We start from the raw sequence: 26,924 nt of genomic DNA on the forward strand, positions 1-26,924 counted from the left end.
TGGCAACTAAGAAACCTTAACAGCTGAGTGAAGTAAGGGCAAAGGAGAGTCCAAAGAGCTTTGCCAAACCCACTGTCATTCTAAGGTGGCTATGGATACAACCGAGGCCTCGCCAACTAAGAAGCAGCATCAAACTTACACTGTGGGGACAGGAAGAAGGGATAAAATAGACATCACTACAAAATCCAGCCAATCACTATAGAAGCAAATAATAATAGCAACGCCCCTCCCTGGGGAGGCCAGTACCTAGACTTATAACAATATATTTTCTGAAATGTCCAGTTTTCAGGAGTACGACACATACACTGGGAAAGAAGGCAGGCAAGAAAGGTACTACCTGTCAGAGTAATAAGATGCTAGAGTTAATAGGCAAAGACATTATAAACCCATTCAGAGAACTAAAGAAAACCATAATTAAAGAAATAAAGGAAGGTATGAGGGGAATGTCACATCAAACTGAGAATAGTGATATAGAGAAATTATAAGAAGAACTAAATGGAAATTCTGGAGAGGAAAAGCACAATAACAAATGAAAAATTCACCGGAGGGGCTCGGCAGTATATTTAATCTGGCAGAAAGAAAAGTTAAGTGGGCTGGGGATAGATCAATAAAGATTATGTAATCCAAGATTTTTAATCCAAGGAACAGAGAGAAAAAATGAAGAAAAGTGAACATTGTCTTAGAAATGTGGGACAGGGACGCCTGGGTGGCTCGGTTGGTTAAGCAGCTGCCTTCGGCTCAGGTCATGATCCCAGCATCCTGGGATCGAGTCCCACATCGGGCTTCTTGCTCGGCAGGGAGCCTGCTTCTCCCTCTGTCTCTGTCTGCCATTCTGTCTGCCTGTGCTCGCTCTCTCTCCCTCTCTCTCTCTGACAAATAAATAAAATCTTTAAAAAAAAAAAAAAAAGAAATGTGGGACATCATTGGGGCACCCGGCTGGCTCAGTGGGTTAAGCGTTGGACTCTTGATTTCGGCTCAAGTCATGATCTCTGGATTGTGAGATCAAGGCCCATGTTGGGCTCCATGCTCAGTGGAAGTCTGCTTTTCTCTCCCTCTCCCTCTCCCTCTGCTCCTACCCCAGCTCACGCTCTCTAAAATAAATAAAATGTTTTAAAAAAAGGTGGGACATCATTAAACACACCAACTACAAATGTAAAGGGACCATCAGAAGGATGAGAGAGAAAAGAGCAGAAAAATTATTTAGAGAAATAATAGCTGACAACTTCCAAATGTACTGAAAAACATTAATCTACATAAGAGATCCACACACAGACACGTGAAAGTAAGTGTCAAGGGGCGCCTGGGTGGCTCAGTGGGTTAAAGCCTCTGCCTTCAGCTCAGGTTGAGATCCCAGGGTCCTGCCCCACATCAGGCTCTCTGCTCAGCAGGGAGCCTGCTTCCTCTCTCTCTGCCTGCCACTCTGCCTACGTGTGACCTCTGTCTGTCAAATAAATAAATAAAATCTTTAAAAAAAAAAAGTGTCAAAAGACAAAGAGACAATCATGAAAGCAAGAGAAAAATGACACCACTTACATGGGAGAAGTAATAGCATTAACAGCTAACAAACAAAGGAGAGTAAGGGGCAGTGGGATAATATATTCAAAGTAATCGAGGAAAAAAACTGTCAAACAAGAATCCCATTGTAAGTAAAAACTACCTTTCAAAAATAAAGGTGAAGCAAAGACATTCCCAGACAAAAACAGAATCTGTGGCTAGCAGACCACTTTATAAAACTACTAAAGGAAGTTCATCAAGCTGAAAGTAAGAACCCAGGCAATAACTTCAATTTACTTGGAAACACAAAAAGCACTGCTTTCGGAGGAGGTTATGAAGAGGATGTTACCTCTGGTTCACCTGTGAGCCTGACTCTGGCAATTGGAGGTTCCCTATCCCCTCCTGTCCTTGGAATATGCATTCCATTTGCCTGCCTCACTCCCAAAGTATGCTCCAAGGACAAAGCCTTCAGATTATGATGTGGTGTTGAGACCATCTGGACAGCATAAGTGATTGAACCCAGTTAATATAACATATGTATATATACTACATATATAATATATGAACTTTTGAGATTTGGCAGGTGGGTGTGGAGATCTACTCATCTTGTGGCTGCCTACACCAAGCCTCATATGTGAGTTCCCTTGCTTATTAGAACTACCACCTACCAATCTGGAGTGTTTGCCTCTTCCTTCCTTCTCTCCCTGCCCTCCTCCTACAGGGGCCAGTTTCAGATTATACCTGAGAGTAATTATGCAAATAAAACCCAATATAAATGCATATTGTTTCATACAATAATTGTCTTTCTCCCCTTGACTTATTTCGCTAAGCATGATACCCTCTATTTCCACTGATCTCCCTGATATGAGGAAGTGGAGATGCAACATGGGGGGGTTAAGGGGGTAGGAGAAGAGTAAATGAAACAAGATGGGATTGGGAGGGAGACAAACCATAAGTGACTCTTAATCTCACAAAACAAACTGAGGTTTGCTAGGGGGAAGGGGGTTGGGTGAAGAGGGGTGGGATTATGGACACTGGGGAGGGTATGTGCTATGGTCAGTGCTGTGAAGTGTGTAAACCTGGCAATTCACAGACCTGTACCCCTGGGAATAAAAATATATGTTTATAAAAAATAAAAAAATTATAAAAAATGCATATTGTTTCTCCTTTCTTCACTGAAATGATTTTTTAAAAAATACTTACGTAATCTCTATACCCAATGTGGGGTTTGAACTCACGACCCTGAGACCAAGAGTCACACACTCTTCTGATGAACCAGCCAGGTGCCCCTTCTCTGAACTGATTTTAAAAGTAAATATATAAGACAATATATATGAAAGATGACAGAGGAGGACCAGGACTACATCTCACATGGATAAAAACTGTGCTGCAGAATGCCTAATGTAACTATTTTGGAACTCTGCAGTCTACTCAAGGCTTGCAGTTTCTGGAGTAAGGCTTGGAGGTTAAACTGTGGTTAATTTCAGGTCCTGAGGGTGGGGGAGCTGGAGGGCAGGCAGCTGTGCAGATGTTCCTGGAGCAGGCAGCACACAGCTTGTGGGGCCAGAGAAGGCAATGAGAACCTTGCCTCCACATACTGGGGATCTGTGTACTGACAGATGACTGCTGCTTCAGAGGTGTACACACAGAAGCTGCCAAACATTGTTGCAGTCCTCACTGATACAGTTACAAAGCCTTCCCCCTTCAACTGAAGCAAGTTAATGGGGGATTTAAAGAGACCACTATATATGCACAGTGGGAGTCCCAAAGGGGAAGAAAGAGAAAGAGAGATTTGAGGTAATAGGCAAAATGCACCAAGTTTGTAGAAAGACATGAATATAAACATCCAAGAAGCTCAACGAACTCTTAACTAGGCTGAAACTAACAGTTCCTACCCAGACACATTATAATCAAGCTGTTGAAAGCTGAAGAGAAAGGGAAAATCTTGAAAGCAGCAAGAAAGAGGTAACTCCTCACACATAAGGGATCTCCAATATGATTACCAGCAGATTTCTCTCAGAAATCTCAGAAATTTTGGAGGCCAGAAGGCGAATGGGCAGTATTTTCAAAGTGAAAGAAAGAAAGGAAGGAAGGAAGGAAGGAAGGAAGGAAGAAAAAATGTCAACCAAGTATCCTTTATCTGGCAAAAATGTTCTTCAAAAGTGAGCAAGAAAAAGAAATACTGGCATTTCCAAAAACAGATGGGTCTTGAAGGCATTATTCTAAGTGAAATAAGTCAAACAGAGAAAGACAAGTACTGCACGGTCTCACTTATGCAGACTCTGAAAAGACGGAACAGAGAACAGATTGGTAGCTGCCAGAGGTGGGGGTTGGGGTGGTGATGGAAATGGGTAAAGGTGGTCAAAAGGTACAAACTTTAGTTATGAGGTAAATAAACTCTGGGGAATGTAACTAACTGTACAGCATGCTGACTCATGATACATTTGAAAGTTGCTAAGAGTAGATCTTAAAAGTTCTCATCACAAGAAAAAAATGTTATAACTATGAGAGGTGATGGATGTTAACCAAACTTACTGTAGTAATCATTTCACAATAAATATAAAAATCATTAGGTTATACACCTTAAACAATGTTATATATCTGTTGGGCACAGCAAAGATGGCGCTGGCCTGCCTTCTCTTCCGGCTAGAAAAGGCGCCACCGTGGCAGTATTGGCGACAACGTGGCGGTTTCGGTTCCGCATATCTCTGATATTTCCTCCTCTCGCCCAACACACCCTACCCAGTTACTGACTACGTAACCAAACCCCATAGGCTCTCTCCCCGCTGACCTCATTTCCCATCCCCTACCCAATATAAGCTGCAACCCCGCTCAATAAAGTGAGATCCTGCTTCGACAGATCCCACGAGTCTGGTGTGGTTCGTTAATGCGCCTGGACTCGCGACACTCGCCATCCCGCTCAGCCCCAAGGGGAGCTACCGGCTGGCCCGGACGCTCTCCTCGTGCCTGTCGGCCCGCAAAACCTACCGGAGTCCGACATATATCAATTATATCTCAATAAAACCGAGGGGAAAAAGTAAGCGAAAACTTAAGATATTACTAAATAAACAAAAGATGAAGAATTTGTTATTGCCAGACCCAGTCTACAAAACTACTACAGGGAATCCTGTTAAGTTGAAATGAAAGGATACCAGACAGTACCACAAAGCTGTATGAACAAAGATCTCAGTAAAGGTGATATGTGAGCAGTTATCAAAGTTAGTATTATGTAACAGTGTGTAATTCCACTTTTGTTTTCTACATGTATTGAGAGATACATTCAAAAAATTGTGTCTCAAAGTTAGCACTATTGTAACTTTGTTTCCTATAAAATTAAAGAGACCAATGCACTAAAAAGGCCAATTACTAGTTTATGTTTTTGTTTTTGTTTTTTAAGATTTTATTTATGACAAAGATAGCGAGAGAGGGAACATAAGTATGGGGGAGCTGAAGAGGGAGAAGTAGGCTCCCCGCTAAGCAGGGAGCCTGATATGGGCCTTGATCTCAGGACGCTGGGATCATGACCTGAGCCAAAGGCAGACGCTTAACAACTGAGCCACCCAGGCGCCCCTAGGTTATGGTTTTGGATTCACACAATATATAAAGATGTAATTTTGTAACATCAGTAACCGAAAAGGGTGGGTACAGAGCTTTAAAGAAGCAGAGTTTTTTATGTTATTGAACATGAACATAAACTGGTATAAATTCAGATTAGAGATAGTGATGTTGTTACAATGGTAATACTTAATGCCATTGAACCAAACACTTAAAAATGGTTAAAGTGGTAAATCTGAAATTATGTGCATTTTACTACAATTAAATAAGCAACAAGTTTATAACAACACAAATTAAATAATTTAATGTTTTAAAATGATTAATTTTTTAAAACAATTTTTTAAAAGGATGTATCATTTATTGTTGAGCCTTTAACATATAGAAATGTAATCTATTTGCCAATAACACCATGAAAGAGATGAGTTGAGTTGCAGCAAAGCTGTATTAGCCTAAGGAAATGACTCCAGATGGTAACTTGAATCCACAGGAATAAACAAAGAGACACAAAAATTAATAAATAACAAAGTTACTATAGAAAAAATTACAAACACATACTTTCCTCTCTCTTTCAACTTCAAGAGACATAAAATCATATAAAGAAATAATTATAGAAAGACAGTGTTGGTTTTGTAACATTAATATGGCATGTATGATATATAAAATGATGTCACAACAAAGGGAAAAAGGGAATAGGAATAACACTTCTATGTCTTACTGGAATTAAGTGAGTATAAAGCTGAAGTTGATTCTGATAATTTAAGATGTATATGATAAGCCTTAGAGCAACCACTAAAGAAAGGAAAGGAAAATATACAGGAAAAATATTATTTAGGGAATTAAAATGCTACCCTAGCATTTTAAAATGCTACATTAGAAAATTTTCACTAAATGCAAAAGAAAGCAGTAAAGTAGAGATACAGGAACCAAAAAAATGAGACACATATAAAACAAAAAGTAAAATGCAGACATAAATCCAACTCTATCAGTATTAACATTAAATGTGAATGAATTAAACAATCTGATCAAAAAGCAGAATGTTGGGGTGTATAAGAAAACAAGATCCAACCATACATAGTATTTACATGAAACACATAACAGATCAAAGGTACAAACAGACTGAAAGTAAAAGGACAGAAAAAGATAAACCATGCAATCAGCAACCATAAGAAAGCTTAAGTGGAAAAAAAAAAAAAAAAGAAAGCTTAAGTGGCTATACTAATATCAGCTAAAATAGACTTTCAAACAAAAACATGTTACTAGAGATAAAGAAGAAAATCTTACGATAAAAGTCAATTCATCAGAAAGATATAACAATTATAAATATATAATACTTAATCAAAAATACATATATATACCTAATCAAAGCACCAAAATACAGAAAGCAAAAATTGACAGAAATCAAGGAGGAAATTCAACAGTAGTTGGAGACATCAGTGACATCGTGGAGACACAGGACTCCTCTGTCAGTAATGGGAAAAACAACCAGGCAGAACATCAACAAGGAAATAAGCCATTTGGTCAATACTATAAACAAACAAGAATTAAAACTAACAGACATCTAAAATATACTCCCCACAACAAGAGTTGAGTTGAATATAAATATTCTTCTCAAGCACATATGGAAAATTTCCAGGTTAGACCATATGCTAGACCATAAAACAAAGTGCAATAAATTTAAAAGGATAAAAATAATTAGTATGTTCTCCAACCACAATAAAATGCATTAGAAATAAATAACAGAATGAAATTGGGGAAACAAAAATATGTGGAAGTTAAACAGCACACTCCTAAATAACCAACCTTAACAGAAATAAAAAAGATTTAAAGGGATTGCTATTATAATTACACACTAAGAAATGGACAAATTCTTAGTAAGACACAAAATTAGAAACAGAAGATTAGACAATCTGAGTATAACAAGACACTAAATTCATAATCAAGAAACTATCCACAAAGAGAAGCCCAGGCCCAGATGCCTTCATTGGTGAATTATATCAAACATTTAAAGAATTAAAACCACTTATTCACTAACTCATCCAAAAAACATAGAAGATCAGGGAACACTCCCCAACTCATTCTATGAACCCATTATACCCCAATAACACAACCAAAGACATCACAGAAAACTAGATTATCTTATAAGAATACAGACAAAAGAATCTTCAACAAAATATAAGAAACATGACTCCAAAGTCATACAAGTAGTAGTATACAACATAACCAAGGGAGGTTTATCACAGGAATGCAAGGATGGTTTAACATCCCAAAATCAATTAAGGTAACACACCCTGTCAATAGAATTAAATACAAAAGCCATATAATCATCAAAATAGAAAGCATCTGACAAACCCAATAGCTTTCTGTGATTTAAAAAAACACTCAACAAACCAGAAAAAGAAGGAAACTTCTTCAAGCTGATAAAGGGTATCTATAAAAACCCACAGACAACTAATAGTGAAAGACTGGATGCTTTCCCTCTTAGATCAGAAACAAAGTAAAGGATGTCCACTTGCACCACGTCCACTCAACACTGTACTGGAGCTTCTAGCCAGGGCAACAGGCAAGGAAAGAAGTAAGAGGTATCCAGACTAGAAAGTAAAACTAACTCTCTTCATAGATGACTTGATATTATATAGAGAAAATTCCAAGGAGTCCATCACCACAAAAAAAAAAAAAAAAAGAGGATATTAGGGCGCCTGGGTGGCTCAGTGGGTTAGGCCACTGCCTTTGGCTCAGGTCATGATCTCAGGGTTCTGGGATCGAGTCCCGCATCAGGCTCTCTGCTCGGCAGGGAGCCTGCTTCCTCCTCACTCTCTCTCTGCCTGTCTCTCTGCCTCCTTGTGATTTCTCTCTGTCAAATAAATAAATAAACTCTAAAAAAAAAAAAAAAAAAAAAGAGGATATTAAACCCAGTAAATAAGATTAGCAAGGTTGCAGGACACAAGATGAAGATTTTCAAAATCAAATTTATTTCTATGCATTTTCAGGAAACAATCCCAAATGAATATATAAAATTCCAATAGCATCAAAAAAAAATTCCAATAGCATCAAAAAGAATAAAATACTCAGGAATAAATTTGATAAGCAGGGTATAAAACTTACACTCTGAAAACTGTAAAACATGTTTTAAAGAAACTTAAGATCTAAATAAATGGAAAATTGCCTCACATTCATGAATCAAAAGTCTTAATTTTATTAAAAAGGTAATACGCCACAAATTAATCAGCATATTCCATGCGATCTCTATAAAAATCTCAGCTGGCTTCTTTGAAGATATTGACAAGCAAATCTAAAATTCATAGAACTGTAAGGGACCCAGAATAGCCAAACAATTCTGAAAAATAACCAAGTTGGAGGACTCATCTACCTTGATTTCAAAACTTACTACAAAGCAACAGTTAACAAAACAGTATAGGACTAGCATAAGGACAAACACAGATTAAAGAAACAGTAACAGTACTGAGAGTCTAAAAATAAACAGATGTGTATATGATCAACTTTTTTTTTTTACAAAGTGACAGAATAGTCTTTCCAACAAATGAGTCAGACAATGGGATAGCCACATACGTAAGAATGAAGATGGACCTTTACTCTAAACCATATACAAAAATTAACTCAAATACATCAAAGACCTAAATATACAGACTAAAGCTATAAACTTTTATAGTTTTATAGCGAAAAATCTACAGGTATACCTAAATGATCTTGGATTTGACAAGGGATTCTTCGATTACACCAAAAACACAAGTAGCAAAAGAAAAATAAACTGGACTTCATCAAAACTGAAAATTTTTATGCTTCAAAGAACACTATCAAGGAAGTAAAAAGAAGAGGAGGTGGAACACTGGCTGCACTTTCCACCTGAGATGAACGAAGGGCTGAAGGTGGAGCTGGAGAAATTCAGGGGGCAAGGCCCTGCCTAAACCCATTGCATCCCAAAGTTGGGGGCCTACAAAGGAGAAGCTGGCCCCAAGCACCCCAGCACCCACAGGGAGAACCTGGACCTGCTTGCAGACCAATAAGATTCACCCCAACCACCCACTCCCATTGAGGCCAGCCAAGAAATAAAGGTGAGGATTTCAGGCCATTTTAAAAAAAGGTGGGGGGGTGGTGGTAAAAAGACATTCTACCACTCCCACAGAACGGGAAAAATATTTACAAATCATATATTTGATAATAAGACTTCTATCTAGAATATACAGAGAATTCCACAACTCATTAAAATATAAATAACTAGATTTAAAAATTGGCAAAAATCTTGAGTAGATATATCTCCCAAGAAAATATACAAATGGAAAGTAGTACATGAAAAGATATTCAACATTATTAGTCATCTGGGAAATGCAAATCAAAATCACATTGAATACTTCATACCTAGTAGGATGGCTATAAGCAAAAAGATAATAGTAACTGTTGACTAGGATGTGGAGAAATCAGAACCCTCTTACGCTGGTAGAAATGTAAAATGGTGCAGCTGCTTTGGAGAGCCATCTGGGAGTTCCTCCAACATTTAAATGTAGAATTACCATACGACCCAACAATTCCACTCCTAGTTATACACCCAAGGGAACTGAATCCACACAGGAGCTTGTATACCAATGTTTATACCAAACTTAGTCACAACGGGCAAAAGGTGGAAACAACCCAAATGTCCATCAACTGATGAAAAGATTGAACAACATATTGTGTGGCACAATAGAATACTGTTCACCCATTAAAAGGAATGAAATATTGATACACGCTCCCATACAGATGAACCTTGAAGACATTATGCTAAGTGAAAGAAGCCAGTCACAAAAGACTACATATTTTATACCATTCTATTAAATGAAAGGTCCAGAATAGGTATATTTATATAGAAAAGGCAGATTACTGGTTCTTTAGAACTGAAAGGAGAAGATAGAGGGCCAACAGCTAGAAGTACAAGGTTTCTTTTTAAGGAGACGAACATATTTAATATTGACTGTGGTGATAGCAAATATATATTTGTGAATATATTAAAAAAACCACTGAACTATACACTTAAAATGGGTGAATTGCATGGTATGTGAATTATATCTTAATAAATCTATTAAAAACAGTAATCCTTATTTCATTCAACCTGATTGAATTGAATCTACTGAATCCTAGAACAGAAAGATTTTTTTTCTTTTGCTATAAAGGATATCAGCATGACAATTAGTGAAATTTAAGTAAGGTCTGTAAATTAGATAACGGTATTATACTTTTTAAAATATTTTTTTAGATTTTATATATTTATTTTAGACAGAAAGAGAGCACAAGCGGAGGATAGCGACACAGAGAGGAACAGGCTCCCAACTGAGAAGAAAGCCTGAAGTGGGGCTCAATCCCAGGACCCTGGGATCACGACTTGAGCCAAAGGCAGATGCTTAACTGACTGAGCCACCCAGGCACCCCAATAATGGTATTGTGTTTATGTTAATTTTCTGAATTTGATCACTGAGCTGTAGTTCTATAAGGACAGATTCTATTTATTTATTTATTTACTTACTTATTTTCGAGAGAGAATCACAAGCAGATTCTGCACTCAGTGTAGAGCCTGATGCAGGGCTTGATCCCCAAACCCTGAGATCATGACCTGAGCCAAAATCAAACCACCCAGCCAACTGAGCCACCCAGGCACCCATATTAGGATATATTCTTGTTTTTAGGAAATACACTGAAGAATTCTGGGGGTGGACAGACATTCTCACAAATGGATAGAAAAATAATTATACATATGGAGAAAGAGAATAATGAAGCAAAAGTGCAGAATAGTAATATCAGGAAATACAGATGAGGAATATTGAGGAATTCTTTATACTCTTTCTGCAGCTTTGTATTAGTCTAAAATTATTTTATTTTATTTTTAAAGATTTTATTTATTTGACAAGAGAGAGAGATCATAAGTAGGCAGAGAGGCAGGCAGAGAGGGGGAAGCAGGCTCCCCGTTGAGCAGAGAGCCTGATGCGGGTCTCGATCCCAGGACCCTAAGACCATGATCTGAGCTGAAGGCAGAGGCTTAACCCACCGAGCCACCCAGGCGCCCCTAAAATTATTTTAAAATAAAAAATTAAAACAACACTTAGGTACCATTTATTATTAAATTGCTGGAGAAGTAATATTCAGCAGCCATCCAGGATAACAGACTTTCCAACCTGGAACATGGCTCAATTTGTTCATAACCTTGCAGGAAGGCCCCAGCACACCAACTTACTCAAAGCTTTGGCCACATTTTGGCAGTATGCCAAGGTTGAGCTGGTTCTTTCAACCAATCACTGCTGAGAGTCTTACAGCTATTCAGAGCTGGAAAAAATAACCAAGAGTGTTCAGACTATTAGCTTCCAACAACTCACAGTTAAGGAAGCTCTGCTGAATAGTTTGGTGGCCACTGAGGTGTGGATGTAGTTTTATGTTGGTGAGATCATAGTCAAGTGTGACATCACTGGCTATGATGTTTAAAGACCAGTCTTTAACATCTATCTATACTTGGTTTGAGTGTTCTTGGACCATGTGTTTTTAGACTGGTATCTGAATAAAATGAGACAATGTAAAAAAATAATAAAAATAGGGTACCTGAGTGGCTCAGTCATTAAGCATCTGCCTTCCGCTCAGGTCATGATCCCAGGGTTCTGGGATCGAGCCCTGCACTGGGCTCCCTGCTCAGCGGAAAGCCTGCTTCTCCCTCTCCCACTCCCCCTGCTTATGTTCCCTCTCCCTCTGTATCTCTGTCAAATAAGTAAATAAAATCTTTTAAAAAAATAAGAAATAAAAAATAAAAAACTGGTAGAGAACCAACTGTATTTCCAGGAATTTAAGGCTTTACTGTTGTTGTTATTATTATCACCAAAAAACTAGAAATAAAATATTTCTGAAGTATAACCCTAGTCAAAAAATGTTTGCTCAGGCACTACTCTGAAAGTTTCCATAAGGCAGGTGCGATGTAATGCAAATGACCCAATTAGGAACTAGCCCTGGGAGAATAGAAAAAGCAATGGCCTCAGGAGCACAGGAACAATCAAGAGAACAGTTAAACAACATGTGGTATGGCCATATAATGGAATATTATCTGACCATATAAAACAATGAAGAATGTGATCTATGTTACAACACGGATGAATCTTGAAAACATTATGCTAACTGCAAGAAGCCCATCACAAAAGACCACAGGTTTTGTATGAGTCCATTTAAATGAAATGTCCAGAATAGGCAGATCTACAGACATCGAAATATCAGTGGTTGCTGAAGGGTAGAGAGGACTTGGTAGACAATGGAGAGTGATGAGTACAGAGTCTCTTCTGGGGGTATTAAATGTTCTAACACTGGTTGTGGTAATGGCTGTACAACTCTGTCAACATACTAAAAACCACTGAATGGTACACTTTAAATGAGTGAAATGTACAGTATGTTAATTATATTTCAAAAGTCTATTAAAAAGAATTCCATAGTGGGGTGCCTGGGTGGCTCAGTGGGTTAAGTCTCTGCCTTTGGTTCAGGTCATGATCTCAGGGTCCTGGGATTGAGCCCTGAATCAGACTCTCTGCTCAGTAGGGAGCCTGCTTCTCTCTCTCTCTGCCTGCCTCTCTGCCTGCTTATGATCTCTGTCAAATAAATAAATAAATAAAAATCTTAAAAAAAAAAAAAAAAGAATTCCATAATATAAGCAGCTGTTACAGCTAATGGGACACTCACCTCTCTCTCCAATTCATCTTCTTCTTCCAAAAGATCATACACCTGTTCTAAAAGCTGAATCCCCAGGCCCTGGATTACATCAGCTCTCAAAACTTCAACTATTCTTCTGATTTTTTCAGAACCTGGCATGACAGCTAAAAAGCAATTAACAAAAACAGGAAAAAATAAATACTTTCAACACTGCAGCATAAAGTTTTTTTTTTAAAAAAAAGTTGTCATTTTAAGATTCTTTTCACTTTGACAAGAATTGGATTTAATAACTTCATGTATTCTTAATGATGGCAAATGTATATATGAACTTATGCCTCATGTCTCATTACCACCTCCTAAATCTAAAATCCACAACTGTCTAATTTCAGGAAGAGCCACATGAAAAATCCAAATATGCATTTATATTTATTTAAAGAATGCAGCTTTTCAGGAACACAACTTGCTGCATAAAACAAGATATGCCTTTTATCGAGCTATCTAAACAATAAAATAATAAAAAAGAAAAAAATTTGGGGAGCATTATCTTCTTGGTGTGACACATTTCTCCAAAAAGCATGCTCTCCAGTTTGCTGTAAAAGAATAAACTGATCACCAGAAGGTAGCTCTTTAAAATGAAGATCCTCAGCTTCTTCTGCAACTTTCCCATGAAGTATCAGCGTATCCCGGTACTTCCGATGAAGTTTAAATTCTGACACTGGTTCTGGAACCAGGAGATCTTCATAGCTCTCTTTAGACTCCAATTTTAGGGTTTGAGTCATCAACTGCACCAAGTCACTCATTTCATTTGTATGACCTTTCCTGGGGAAAAAAATAATAATTCCCCACTCCCCTGTGATTTCATTGGCTTTATGAGAATTTTTCATTAAAAAATTAGATACAAAACATTTAGGAAGCTCTGCTTCTAAATAACTAAGTAAGCTATTACAGAGATACTTCCATTAATAAGTATAAACTCAACAAAATACAAAAATCTAGGATGTGAAGACAATGGAGAATGTACAAAACCTGTAGGCAGGTTCTGGAGGGGCATCAACATCTTAGAGCCTAAGGGCAGGCCATAGGCCGCTAAAATACAACAGAAAACCCAATCTTTCTGGCCTGCAAAACCGAAGGACAGAGTTCAAGACAACCATAGCCATTAGAAAGTGAGAGTGAAATCTTAGAAAAGAGAGACCAGAAAGTAACCCCAGGTTCTATGTATAAATTCTGCCCAACTATTTTTAAGTACAAAGTTTAAGAATATTTAAAGCATGGGGCGCCTGGGTGGCTCAGTGGGTTAAAGCCTCTGCCTTCGGCTCAGGTCATGATCCCAGGGTCCTGGGATCAAGCCCCACATCAGGCTCTCTGCCCAGCAGGGAGCCTGCTTCCCTTTCTCTCTCTGCCTGCCTCTCTGCCTACTTGTGATGTCCGTCAAATAAATAAAAATAAAATCTTAAAAAAAAAAAAGAGTATTTAAAGCAATACAAAAAATATCTCAGTCCCCAATGAGATAAAATTGACAATATCTGGCATCCATTCAAAAATATCAGACGTGAAAGGAAGCAGGAAAATAAAACACATTTATGAAGAGGAAAAAAAATCAGGTAATAGAAACAGACCCAAGAGGGATACTAGTGATAGAATTTGTAGATAAGGACATTAAAGTGGTTATTATAAATATGTTCCACATTTCCAAGGTAGAAGAATGCATTAACATATTAAGGAGAGGCACGGAAGTTAGAAAAAGACCCAAATAGAACTCCTGGAAATTAAAAAATACACTGTGTTGAATACATGAGATAGGATAAGCAGACTAGATGCTGTAGAAGAAAACATTAGTGAACCCAAAGAAATAGCAGTAGAATCTATGAAAAATGAAACAGAAAAGAAGTCTAAAAAACATGAACGCCATCAGTGAGCTATAGGACAACTTTAAACAATCTAGTATATATGTACTTAAAATCCTCTAGAAGGCAAGAGGGAGTCCAAAAAAATTCCAAAAAGTAACAGTCAAAATTTTTACAAATCTGATGCAACTATAAACCATAGATCTAAGAAGATATTCTCTAAGAATTCTGAATGAAATCAGATGTGTTCATTAGAAGAGATGTGTTCATTAGTTTTAGCTCTAACATGTACCAAAACCCATTTATAAGTTATTAATGACAGCACTACAGGTCTGAATACACGTTTAAGACTAATCAAAGTAGAAATTGTTTATGAAAAGAGATAGAAAATAAGAACCTTACCGTTCCTTGGAATCCCCATCTGACTTATCAGTTGAACTTGTAGAAGAACTTAATTCATCCTCAGACAGACAGTGGATGAGTTTCCTTTCCTTTAATGTTTGGAAAAACAGAATTCCACATGACAACACAACCAGAACATAATACACGCAACATTCTTACATTCAATGTCTAGATACTGTGTGCACCTGGGTCCAATTTAACCAAAGAAACTAATAATCTAAAAGTTACTTTACCTAAACAATGTCCCAATTCACCCATAAAGTTCACAAGCGAACCCTGAAGAACATTAAGGTAAAGTTTTAAAAGGCCCTGGGAAGTCTCAGCTATGAAAAAATGTCCTTTCCAGAAGACAGCACAGGAAGAGTTCCGGTACTCCACTCCTAAGCAGAGGGCTAGTAACCTAAGGAGTTTTAGGCTAGATAAAATGCCACCTCAATAAAAGCAACCTCAGTTTGCTTATAACTGAGACTTTTTGTTAAAATACCTTAAAGGATTGCTTGATTTAATTACATGCAAACCTTACAATTCTGGAAGATAGGAGTATCTTGATTAGTGAAGCAACTTACTCAGAGAATACTGTTAAAGCAACAAATCTTCCTTATTTGCAAGAGCAGGAAGTTTCTATCTTTTTAAAATAATTATATGTTCCTAGAAATAATGTCAGAAACTGCAATACAGAAAAATGGATAGTTATTCCCTGGGTATCATTAGACAGAAAATGAACATGGGTTGGAAACCTTGCAACTACCCATTCAGCCACTAGATGCTGCCCCTGCATCCTCCCTAGGGGAGGAACTCAGACACAAACAGGAAACTGGGCAAAGATAAGCAAATGAGACTCAAATTTGGCCAGGCAGGCGGGTATATTCATTGCACAGCATTATAAGCAAAATGTTACCTAGTGGAAACCCTTGGGAAGTCCTGCTGTAAAGACTACCTAAAAAAGATAGTAACTAAGCTACCAACTGCTTATAAGAGCACCTAAAAACTCATTCCTTTAATGGAGCAAAAATAACCTTTTTAGTTATTATTCACCAGTTCTTTTTCTTATCAGGAGTGAAAAAGTGTAAATTCAGGCAGTGCTGTCCCAGAAATCAACGGAGCTGGCATTTATGAGGTTTACTGTATCAGGCTTGCCAGATGCAGACCCGTCCCCCTTTTCCATGGGACTGTGTAACGTACCTGAGCCACAGTGCAGTCAGGAGACAACCATCGGGCAGGGGCACGCTGGCCTTCTTCTTGTGGTTTCCCTGGCCCTGATGCACTCAGAGAAGCTCTCCTCACTGAAGGGCCTGAAAAAGCGGGCACCCCAACAGTTGTTTGTGGTGGGCTGGCCTCAGAAGAGGGCTTTATAGCAAGTGCGAGCCTAGAGGTAACTCAGCATATTCATCATTACTCCAGTGTCTGACACCTCATTTTAAACCATAGTTCCAGGTCCACCAGCACTGTGACCCTGGTCAAGTTATGTAACCTCTCCAAGCCTCAGCTTCCTCAGCTGCAAAATGCAGACAATGCTGCCTACCTTTGAGAGTTACCATAAACAGAAGATGAGATAATGCTCTTAAAGTGCTTCCCATAATGCTTGAGACAGTCAGCACTCAATAAATAGAATCTGCTAATACCGTCTTTATAGTAATAAGAATGATCATGGCCTTTGACCCAGGGCAGCACCGTTCTCCCAGCTTTGTTCCTCTATTCCCGAGAAGACAGCGCTTCCTGACCAGCAGAATCTGAACACAGAAACACATTAAACACTCACTCCATTTCCTGTCTGAAATCTCTCAGGAGTTAATGCCACTCAAAGCTCTCTTGGTCTCTTTTTACTAACCTCTTCCTCTGATACACAAGTTCCAAACCCAACAACCTATCCTAATTCTTTTCAAAAGCCCAAGAAATTTCAAAAATGCTTCCAAAAAATCTTCCAAGATTTTCCAAAAAATCTTCAAAAATTTCCCCCATGGATCACTGATGCTGAAAATTCCTCACACCTCACAGTCAAAACCAATGTTATATCCATAAGCCAAACCAACAACCTCCAATAGATGAAGGAAAGAGAAAGCTTTACCTGAGGAAAACACCTCTTCCTGTGACTGCTTCAGTCGTCTCCTCTCTCTTGCTGATAATGGTCGATCCTTTTAAAGAGAGAAAGTTACTTTCACTCCTACTCACTATTTTTATAACAGCTGCAATGTCTGATGTCTCATCCAGCACTATAGGACAGGCCCTGCACAGGTCTTTAAAGGAGTATCTGGTGAAACCAATTCACATCATGATCACAACTACTAGCTAGGAATGATCACAACCCTTATTTCTGGGAAGTACTCATTTTTGGAAGGGCAAATGGAAAATTTTGCATTTTGCATTTCTCACATTCAGAATGTACTTAATTCAGTGGAAGTGACCATCCCTGGAACTATAGATTCCATCCATTTCAATAAAAGCTTCTGCTGAGAATCACAACTTTGTCCTCTAAGCTGTTTGGCAAAAAGTGGGGTTAAGGTGTTTTGTTTTGTTTTAAGGATTTTATTTATTTATTTGACAGAGAGAGAGTTCGCATAAGCAGGGGGAGCAGCACGAAGAGGGAGAAAAGAAGCAGGCTCCCCACTGAGCAGGAAGCCCAACTCAGGGCTCAATCCCAGGACCCTGGGAACACAACCTGACGTGAAGGCAGATATGCAACCGACTGAGCCACCCAGGTGCCCCGGCTAAGATGTTTTAATATAAAACTTCACAACATATGCAGGATTTTTACAACCAAAAAGTTTTATAGGGTTGGGAAAAAATCCAATATACACTCCCGCAAACCTTTGATGAAGACACCTCCCTGCTCCTCGAACAGCTTGCAGCACACCCAATGGCCACTCCTCTTTGGTCTTCAGCATCTTTTTGTGTTAATGTGACATCCATTTTTCCAACAATGGGAAGAGAAGGCAAAAGTTGAGGAGCAGCCTCCTGGAATTTAAATAATTAAAAAAGGGGGAAGTGGGAAATTATCAATTTCCTATACAGCCACCTCCAAAGTTCCCCCACCAATAAGCCTCCTCTGTATTTGTTAATGTTCTCAAAAACTTCAAAACATTGAGGTTTATTGAAAAGAAATTCTGCCAAAAGTGAACGACCATCTAAGAAGCTTACAGAGAGGGTGCTCGTGAAAGTCACTTCAAAAAAGGAGGTGTCGACAGGATTTTATGTAGAGGGAGAAACTTTTCATCAGTGTAACACAGGAGGGATCAGAGATCTACTCTTGTTAGCTTGTTCCCTGAACTCTCAAGATGACCTGTCCATTTTTGCTGGGGAAGATAAAATCTTTACTCTGTTTCCAACTCACTGAGATTTGGAAACTAATAGTTAGCATCTCCCCATTGCCACCCCCCTCCACATGCTCCCGCATTTCTTTCAAGCCTTTTGGGCAACTGCTAATCCTCCTAAATGAAGTCTATTTCCCAAGCTGGAGAACAATGACTTACTCCACCGAGCTCTCTACTGACCTGTCTCTCTTCCCCACTGTGCTCGGGCTGTTCTCTTTTCTTCTGTCGTCGCTGTCGAGAAAGGGAAGGCTCAGAGCAGGAGCTCTGTGGCTTTAAACCCGGTTGGGTTCTGTCTGGTTTTTCTGTAACACATTCACCAGGAACTTGATCCTTAAAAATAATAAAATGAAACAAACAAAAAAGAAAACAGAATAATGAAATAGTCTTTTGAACTTCCAAATGGCCAAACTATTATAAAATTATAACTGGAAATGAGAAGGAGGAATGTCTTTCTCAAAATGCATGCTCATTTGCAGTGCTGACAGGCAAAAACAAAGCGCTGACATCAGTTACCCATATATTCTGGCTTTTTTTCTCTTCTCCCAAATAAAAATAAGTACTTACTTTTTTTTTTTTTTTTTTTTTTTTTTTTTTTAAAGATTTTATTTATTTATTTTTCAGAGGGAGAGCGAGCACAGGCAGACAGAGTGGAAGGCAGAGTCAGAGGGAGAAGCGGACTCCCCGTGGAGCAAGGAGCCCGATGTGGGACTCGATCCCAGGACGCTGGGATCATGACCTGAGCCGAAGGCAGCTGCTTAACCAACTGAGCCACCCAGGCGTCCCTAAGTACTTACTTTTTTAAAAAGATTTTTAAATTTATTTTAGAGAGACAGACAGAATGGGGGGTGTGGGGAATGAACAGGAGGGGCAGAGAATCCCAAGAGGGCTACAGGTTCAGTGCAGAGCCTGAGGCAGGGCTCCAACTTACAATCAACATCTCAACCTGAGCCAAAACCAAGAGCTGGACACTTAACAAACTGCACCACACAGGTGACCCCTCTCCTTTTGCCTCTCCCCCTGCTCATGCTGTCTTTGTCTGTATCTCTTTGTCTCAAATGAATAAAGATCTTTATTTAATCTTCATTAAATATCTTTTTTAAATCTTTAAAAATATATGTAATTATTTATTTGGGGTCACCTGTGTGAGCCAAGAGCCCAACCCCAGGACCTGGAGATCATGACCCGACCCAAAGGCAGACACCTAACCATCTGAGCCACCCAGGCGCCCCTCCCAACTAAATAATTAGTTTAATTAAATTACTCAGATTGTTATTAACCTGAGACTACTGATATTTTTTATTTACTTTTTTAATTTACATTTTAAAAAAAAGATTTTATTTATTTATTTGACAGAGAGTGAGAGAGATCACAAGTAGGCAGAGATGCAGACAGAGAGAGGAGGGGAAGCAGGCTCCCTGCTGAGCAGAGAGCCTGATGCGGGGCTTGATCCAGGACCCTGAGATCATGACCTGAGCTGAAGGCAGAGGCTTAATCCACTGAGCCACCGAGATGCCCCGTCGATTTACAGTTAAAATAAAAAAACAAAACAAAAACTTGTTTTTTGGGGTGCCTGGGTAGCTCAGTCAATTAGGCAGCCAACTCTTGATTTTGGCTCAGGTCATGATTGCAGGGTCATGAGATGGAGTCCCATGCTCCACATGGAGTCAGCTTGAGATTCTCTCTCTCTCTCCTTCTGCTCCTCCCCCAATCTGCCCACTCTCCCTTTCAAATAAATACATACATAAAATCTCAGGGGGGAAAAAGGATCTGAATAGATATTTCCTCAAAGCAGGTATACAAATGGCCAATAAGCACATGAAAAGGTGCTCAACATCATTAGTTATCAGGGAATGCAAATCCAAACCAAAGTAAGATACATTTCACACTCATTAGGATAGCTAGAATCAAAAAACCAGAAAATAGGAAGTACTGGTGAGGATGAGGAGAAACTGCAACTCTCACATATTGTTGAGAAGTAAAATGATGTAGTTGCTCTGGAAAACAGTCCTAGAGTTCCTCAAAAAGTTAAACATAGAGTTACCATATGACCCAGCAATTCCAATCAGAGAGTATATATCCAAGAGAACCGAAAACATGTCCACACACAAACTAGTATAAGAGTGTTCATAACAGAAACAACAACAACAAAAAAGAATGTTCATAATAGCATTATCCATAGTGACTAAAAAGTGAAAACAACCCAAATGTTCACGAACTGATGAATGGGTAATAAAATATGGTGTATACATACAGTGAATTTATTTGGCAATTTAAGAAGGAATGCAGGGGTCCCTGGGGGGCTCAGACAATTTAGCATCTGCCTTCAGCTCAAGTCAGGATCCCAGGGTCCTGGGATCGAGTCCTGCAGCAGGCTCCCTATTCAGGGGAAAGTCTGCTTCTCCCTCTACCCCTCCCCCCGTTCATGTTCTCTCTTGCTCTTAAAACAAATAAAATCTTAAAAAAAAAATTCCTTAAAAAAAGTAAAAAAAAAATTTAAAGGAATGCAATACTAGTAGATGCTACAACATGAGTAAACCTTGAAAACATCATGCTAAGTAAAAGAAGCTGCCACAAAAGGCCACAAATTTCATGATTCTCTTTACAGGCATACCTCATTTTACTGTGCTCCACTTTATTATGCTTCAAAGACAATTGTGTGTTTGTTTTTTTTACAAATGGAAAAGTTTGTGGCAACCCTGCAACGAGCAAGTCTATCAGTGCCATTTTTCCAATAGCATCTGCTGACTTTATGTCTCAGTGTCACATATTAGTACTTCTCACAATGTTTCAAACATTTTCAATAGTACTGCATTTGTTATGGTGATCTGTAATCAGTGATGGCTGATGTTACTATTGTAATTGTTTGGGAAAACCACAAAGGATCCATAAAAGATGGAGAACTTAATTGACAAATGTGTGTGTTCCCACGCTCTACTGACTGGCTGTTCCCCATCTCTCCATCTCTCCTCAGGCCTTCTTATTCCTTGAGACACAACAGTATTAAAACTAGGCCAATTAATAATGGCTACAATGGCTTCTAAGTGTTTAAGTAAAAGGAAGCGTCAATAGATGCGGCAAACTTCACTGTCGTCCTGTTGAAAGAAATTGCCTCAGCCACTCCAGCCTTCAGCAACCACCACCCTGATCAGTTGGCAACAATCAACCTCAGGGCAAGACCTTCCACCAGCACACAGATAGTGATGTGCTGAATGCTCAGACAGTGGTTAGGCTATAGCCTTAATGTAACTCTTACGTGCACTGGGAAACCAAAATTTAAATTTGATAACCTTTATTGCAATATCCGCTCTATAGTGGTGACCTGGATTTGAAACTGCAGTTTCTCTGAGGTATGCCTGTACATGACATGCCCAGAACAGGCAAATCCATACAGACGATGGTTGCCAGGGGCTGGGGGCAAGGAGCAATGGGCTATTATTAGTGGGTATAGGGTTTCTCTTTAAGATATGGAAATGTTCTGGAATTAGACGTTATGACTGTACAACCCTACAAATACACGGAAAACCACTGAATCGGTATTTTATTTTATTTTTTTAAAGATTTCATTTATTTATTTGACAGACAGAGATCACAAGTAGGCAGAGGCAGAGAGAGAGAGGAGGAAGCAGGCTCCCCGCTGAGCAGAGAGCCCGATGCGGGACTCGATCCCGGGACCTGGGATCATGACCTGAGCCGAAGGCAGCAGCTCAACCCACTGAGCCACCCAGGCTCCCCAGAATCGGTATTTTAAAAATAAAAAAATAAACAGAAAAAAACGAAAGAAGTGAATCTGAATGTAATTTGAGAGTCAAGCAGAACAAGCAGCACACACATAATTTTATCCACAAAGTACTAAGAATTCCAAAGAAAGTTTAAGACTTCAATCCAATGGCTTTACTTTGACTTTTACATAAGAACAAAAACTTATTTAAAACATTTGAATATAGGGGCGCCTGGGTGGCTCAGCTGGTTAAGCGCCTGCCTTTGGCTTAGGCCATGATACCAGGGTCCTAGAACCAAGAAGCTCCATGTCTGGCTCCCTACTCAGTGGGGAGCCTGCTGCTGCTTCTCCCTCTGCCTGTTGCCCCCCCTGCTTGTGTGTGCTCTCTCTCTCTCAAATAAATAAAAAATTTTTTGAATATATTTGTATAAAATAGTTTTTATATGTCATATAGAGATATCAAATATAAAGATATGTTTAATATATCAAATTTAAATATTTTAGCACAGATTATAAAAATAGTTAAAATATACATCTTAAATATATTTTTAGAATATTTTACATATAAAAATGAAAAGGTCACCAAATGTTCTGGCTTTCTCTCTAATCCTCAGCTATTGCCATATTTCATCTAACTTAGCTTCTGTCTAAATTCAAGTAGAAGTTAACCTTTAAATTGACTCAGAACAGTCTCTTAGTATCAAAATCCTTTTGCTCCTTTCCTTTTCTTTTCTTCCTTCCCCTTTGGTTCCAACACATAAAATACTTTTTTTTTATTCCTTAAGAAGTAAGATCAAGCACTAACTTTCCAAGTACAAGAAGAAATGTGATGTTACCTACTTGGTAGAACTACCCTTCCATGTGGAAACCTAAGGAAGAGTAACAAAGAAATGGGAGAAAACATAAAAATAGCATGCTTCCACCAGATACCCTATGGTGGGGGGCACAAGGTGTCTAAGAATCCTGCGGGTCCTATCCTTTGGTTTCTATAATGTTTAAAATGGCACACAGACTAACTGATTTTCCTAAAATGCCAAGTAGAACCCAATGAACAACACAACTCATATCTTTGTAACTGCACTTTCTCATGTATATCACTCACCTGGTCTCTCGGCTTCTGGTCTTTGTTGAGGGGCTGCAGAGGTCTCACTGGGTCATTCCTTTCCCCAGTGACATCATCAGAGGACCATGTAGGAGTCAGGTTTCTGGGTTGAGGACTGGGCTTAGAGCCATCCTGCAGCTTCTCCTTCACTTGAGAAATACTGCAGTTACCTTCTAGCTCATGAACAGCATCTAAGTGTCTTGGCTGATTCTCCCGAACTAGGCCGGCGCTCAGGGAATCCCTTCTTTCTGCAGGTAAGATGTCAATATTCACTTTACTGATTGTGGCTAATGATTCTGAGGTATTGCTCACGTCTGGTTTGCAGGTGTGGCCTTTCAGACTTGCTGGTGTCTTCAAGGGGGCAATGACTATGGGTTTCTCCTGGGACAAACATTTGTCTTCACCCTGAGTGAAAATATGCTTCCAACTTATTATAGGACTCCTCACACCATACAAAATGAACTCAAAAAAGGCACAGCAGGTTCCTCAGAAAGTTAGACACAGAATCACCATATGATCTGGCAATCTCATTCCTAGGTAAATATCCCTAAGAACTGAAAGTAGGGACTCAAACAGGTAATTGCTCACCAAAGATTTACAGCAGCATTATTCACACTGGACAAAAGGTGGAAATGACCTAAATGTCCATTAGCAGATGAAGGGATACACAAAATATGATATACACATAACAGTGAAATATTACTCAGCCATATAAAGGAATGGAGTACTGATACATGCTACAACATGGATGAACCTTAAAAACATGTTAAATGAAATAAGCCAGACACAAAAGGACATACTGTATGATTCCACTCATCTAGAACCGGCAAACTCATAGAGACAGAAAGTAGATTAGAGGTTACCAGGGCCTGGGAACAGGAGGAATGGGGAACTATTGCTTAATGAGTACAGAGTTTACTTGGAATGATGAAAGGGTTTTGGGAGATACTGGTGATGGTCGCACAATATTGTGAGAATAGTTAAGGACACTAAACTGTAGGCTTAGAGGTGGCTCAAAATGGCAAATTCTGGGGCACCTAGTTGGCACAGTTGGTTAAGCATCTGACTCATGGTTTCAGCTTAGGTTGTGATCTCAGGGTTGTGGGGCTGAGCCAAGCATAAGGCTCTGCACTCAGTGTGGAGCCTGCTTGAGATTCTCTCTCCCTCTGTCCCTACCGCTCATGCTCTCTCTCTCTCTCCAAAATAAATATTTTTAAGCAGATTCTTAAAAATTAAAAAAAATAATTTTAAAAATGAATTTTAAATTCATTTTTAATTTTTAAAATGAATCAATCTTAAAATTTAAAAAATGAATCAACCACCTAAATATGAGCTGAAATTATAAAACTCCTAGAAAAAAACACAGGCATACATCATCATGAACTTGGAATTGGCAAGGAATTCTTAGATATGACACCAAAAGCATAAGCAATGTAAGAAAAAATAGATAATTTGGGCTTCATCAAAATTAAAAGCTTTTGTACATAAAGGGACATTATCAAGAAAGTGACAAGCCAACCTACAGCATGAGAAGAAATATTTGTAAATCATGTATCTGATAAGGATCTACTCTCCAGACTACAGAAAGAACTCTTAGAACTAAATGACAAAAATATAAAAAACCCAACTAAAAAATGGCCAAAGTGCTTAACAGACATTTCTCCAGAGAAGGAATACAAATGGCCAAGAAACTTATGGGCAGATGCTATTAGGGAAATGCAAGTCAAAACTACATGAAATACCGCTTCATATCCAGCAGGATGGCTAGAATCAGAAAAGTAGAAAATGACAAGTTGGTGAGATTATAGAGAAACCAGAGCTCTTGTGCATTAGCTGGTGGGAAAGTAAAATGCAACCCCTCTGGAAAGCAGTATGTTGGTTTCTCAGAAAGTAAATACAGAACTACCACATGACCCAGCAATTCCACTCCTAGGTATATATCCCAAAAAACAAATGCAAACAGGGACCCAAACACTTGGGTCCCTGAAAACAGGGACCCAAAGACTTGTACCCAAATTTTCTTTTTTTTTTTTGTACCCAAATTTTCATACCAACAGCCAGAAGATGGAAATAACTCAATATCCACCAATGAACAAATAGAAAAGCAAACTGTGGTGCATATGTACAGTGGAGTATTACTCAGAAATAAAAACAGAGAACTGACACATGCTACCTCCGAAATGTCCTGCTCAGTGAAAGCAGCCAGACATGAAAGGTCACATACTATGATTTTTTTACATGAAATACTCAGAACAGGCAAACCCACAGAGACAGAATACACATTGGTAGTTCCCAGAGGTCAGGTGGAGGAGAGAATGAGGATGATTACTTAACATAAGGATGAGTACATAACATATAACAGGTCTGGGGTTTCCTTTCGCAGTGACGTGGAATGTTTTGGAACAAGAGAGAGGTGATGGCTGCACAACATTGGGAAGGCACTAAACACAATGAATGGTTCACTACAAAATGGCTAACATCATGTCATACAACCTGCTTAAATAACCTATCACTTTAATGGTTTTTAAAATACATACCACTCCATATGTCTTGGAGCCCTCAGAAGAGTGTGGCTGGAGGGAAACGGCTTTATGACTCGATTCAGCATTTCCAGAGACCACTGCAGCAGTAGGCTTTGTTTTAGAGTCACCATTTTTAATATTACTTTTGGAGGTTTTTCTTTATGAGGAAGAAAAGAAAGAAATTATTATCAGTATAGTGAAGATGAGACGTTTTTACCTATCTGGGCAATGCATGTGTGTATTATAAAAACTGTTGCACTTAAGAAAAAATAGTTTTCTAAAAACCAGGGGGCGTTCTGCAAAACATTTGACTAGTACTCCTCAAAACCAATCAAGGTCATGAAAAACCAAGAAAGTGAGAGACTTGGTTGATTAAGGAGGACTAAATGCAATGTGGTATCCTGAATTGGACCCTAGAAGAGAAAAAGGCCATTAGTAGAAATATCGGTGAGAGCCAAATAAAGTCTGGAGTTTAGTCAACAGTCAGGTACTGTTGTGGTTTTCATGGTTCTGACAAACGCACCACAGTAATATGAGATGTCTATGATAGAAGCAGCTGGGGGAGGGGTGTACAGAAATTCTCTGTACAATCTCTGCAACCTCTCTGTAAATACAAGATTATTCCACCATGAAAAACCAATGAGAAATTACCTCATGTACAGAAGAACCAGCATAATTTTCAAGCTTCACATGTTTGTAATTATACCACAACTGCTTTGCCAAGTTTGACAGCAAGAATGATGGGTGTGCTCAGCCTGGACTTAAAGAATAAAGGAGTACAGGATTGATAGTCCTGACTCCTTTAGTGTGACGTTTCTACAGCTGAGCTAACTTACCCTCTGGAGAATTTAAGAGGAGCATGAGACCGAGTCTGTAGAAGGCCAAAGGTCTGTTTGGTGCAAAGTATAGACAGTGTAAATAAAAAGATGGTTTATCTTTATCCCCTGGGGCCTGTCTAGTATTGCTCTTAAATCTAACATGTCACAAGGTAGAGATCACATCACTCTTAGATCATGGAAGAGCTGTTTAGTGAAGGTAACCCCTGCAAGTCAAAGAAATAAACTTTTCTCTTGAGAACTATGAGTGAAGAGGGAAACTCAGGGAAGCTCTCAGAAATTTGAACACTTGATTTTTAAACATAACTCTCACATAGTACATAACATGTAACAGGCTTCCTAGATAATTCATTTTCATGTGCTTTCTAAAACATATATCCTTTTGAAACAATCATACTTAATGTGTCTTGGAACCCTCTGAGGAATGTTAAAGTGATTCTCTAGCTGGTTTTCTAGATTTCTGATTTTAGCAATTACA

At 38.8% G+C, this 26,924-nt stretch overlaps 1 protein-coding gene across 3 annotated transcripts in view; it reads right to left on the bottom strand.

Annotated features, from left to right (window-relative positions):
- NEK4 (NIMA related kinase 4) overlaps positions 1 to 26,924 on the bottom strand; it is a 36,215-nt gene that overhangs the window by 2,703 nt on the left and 6,588 nt on the right. For all 3 annotated transcript variants that reach the window (XM_059161139.1, XM_059161142.1, XM_059161141.1), the window contains exons 6-14: positions 25,626 to 25,767; positions 23,089 to 23,493; positions 18,449 to 18,598; positions 17,766 to 17,912; positions 17,026 to 17,092; positions 16,143 to 16,252; positions 14,961 to 15,049; positions 13,325 to 13,530; positions 12,742 to 12,875 (exon numbers count right to left, since the gene is read on the bottom strand). In XM_059161139.1, coding sequence (XP_059017122.1) covers positions 12,742 to 12,875; positions 13,325 to 13,530; positions 14,961 to 15,049; positions 16,143 to 16,252; positions 17,026 to 17,092; positions 17,766 to 17,912; positions 18,449 to 18,598; positions 23,089 to 23,493; positions 25,626 to 25,767 — 1,450 coding nt within the window. The remainder of the gene's footprint in view (positions 1 to 12,741; positions 12,876 to 13,324; positions 13,531 to 14,960; positions 15,050 to 16,142; positions 16,253 to 17,025; positions 17,093 to 17,765; positions 17,913 to 18,448; positions 18,599 to 23,088; positions 23,494 to 25,625; positions 25,768 to 26,924) is intronic.

This window comes from Mustela lutreola, chromosome 2 (assembly GCF_030435805.1).
Source record: "Mustela lutreola isolate mMusLut2 chromosome 2, mMusLut2.pri, whole genome shotgun sequence".
NCBI classification, from domain to species: Eukaryota; Metazoa; Chordata; class Mammalia; order Carnivora; family Mustelidae; genus Mustela; species Mustela lutreola.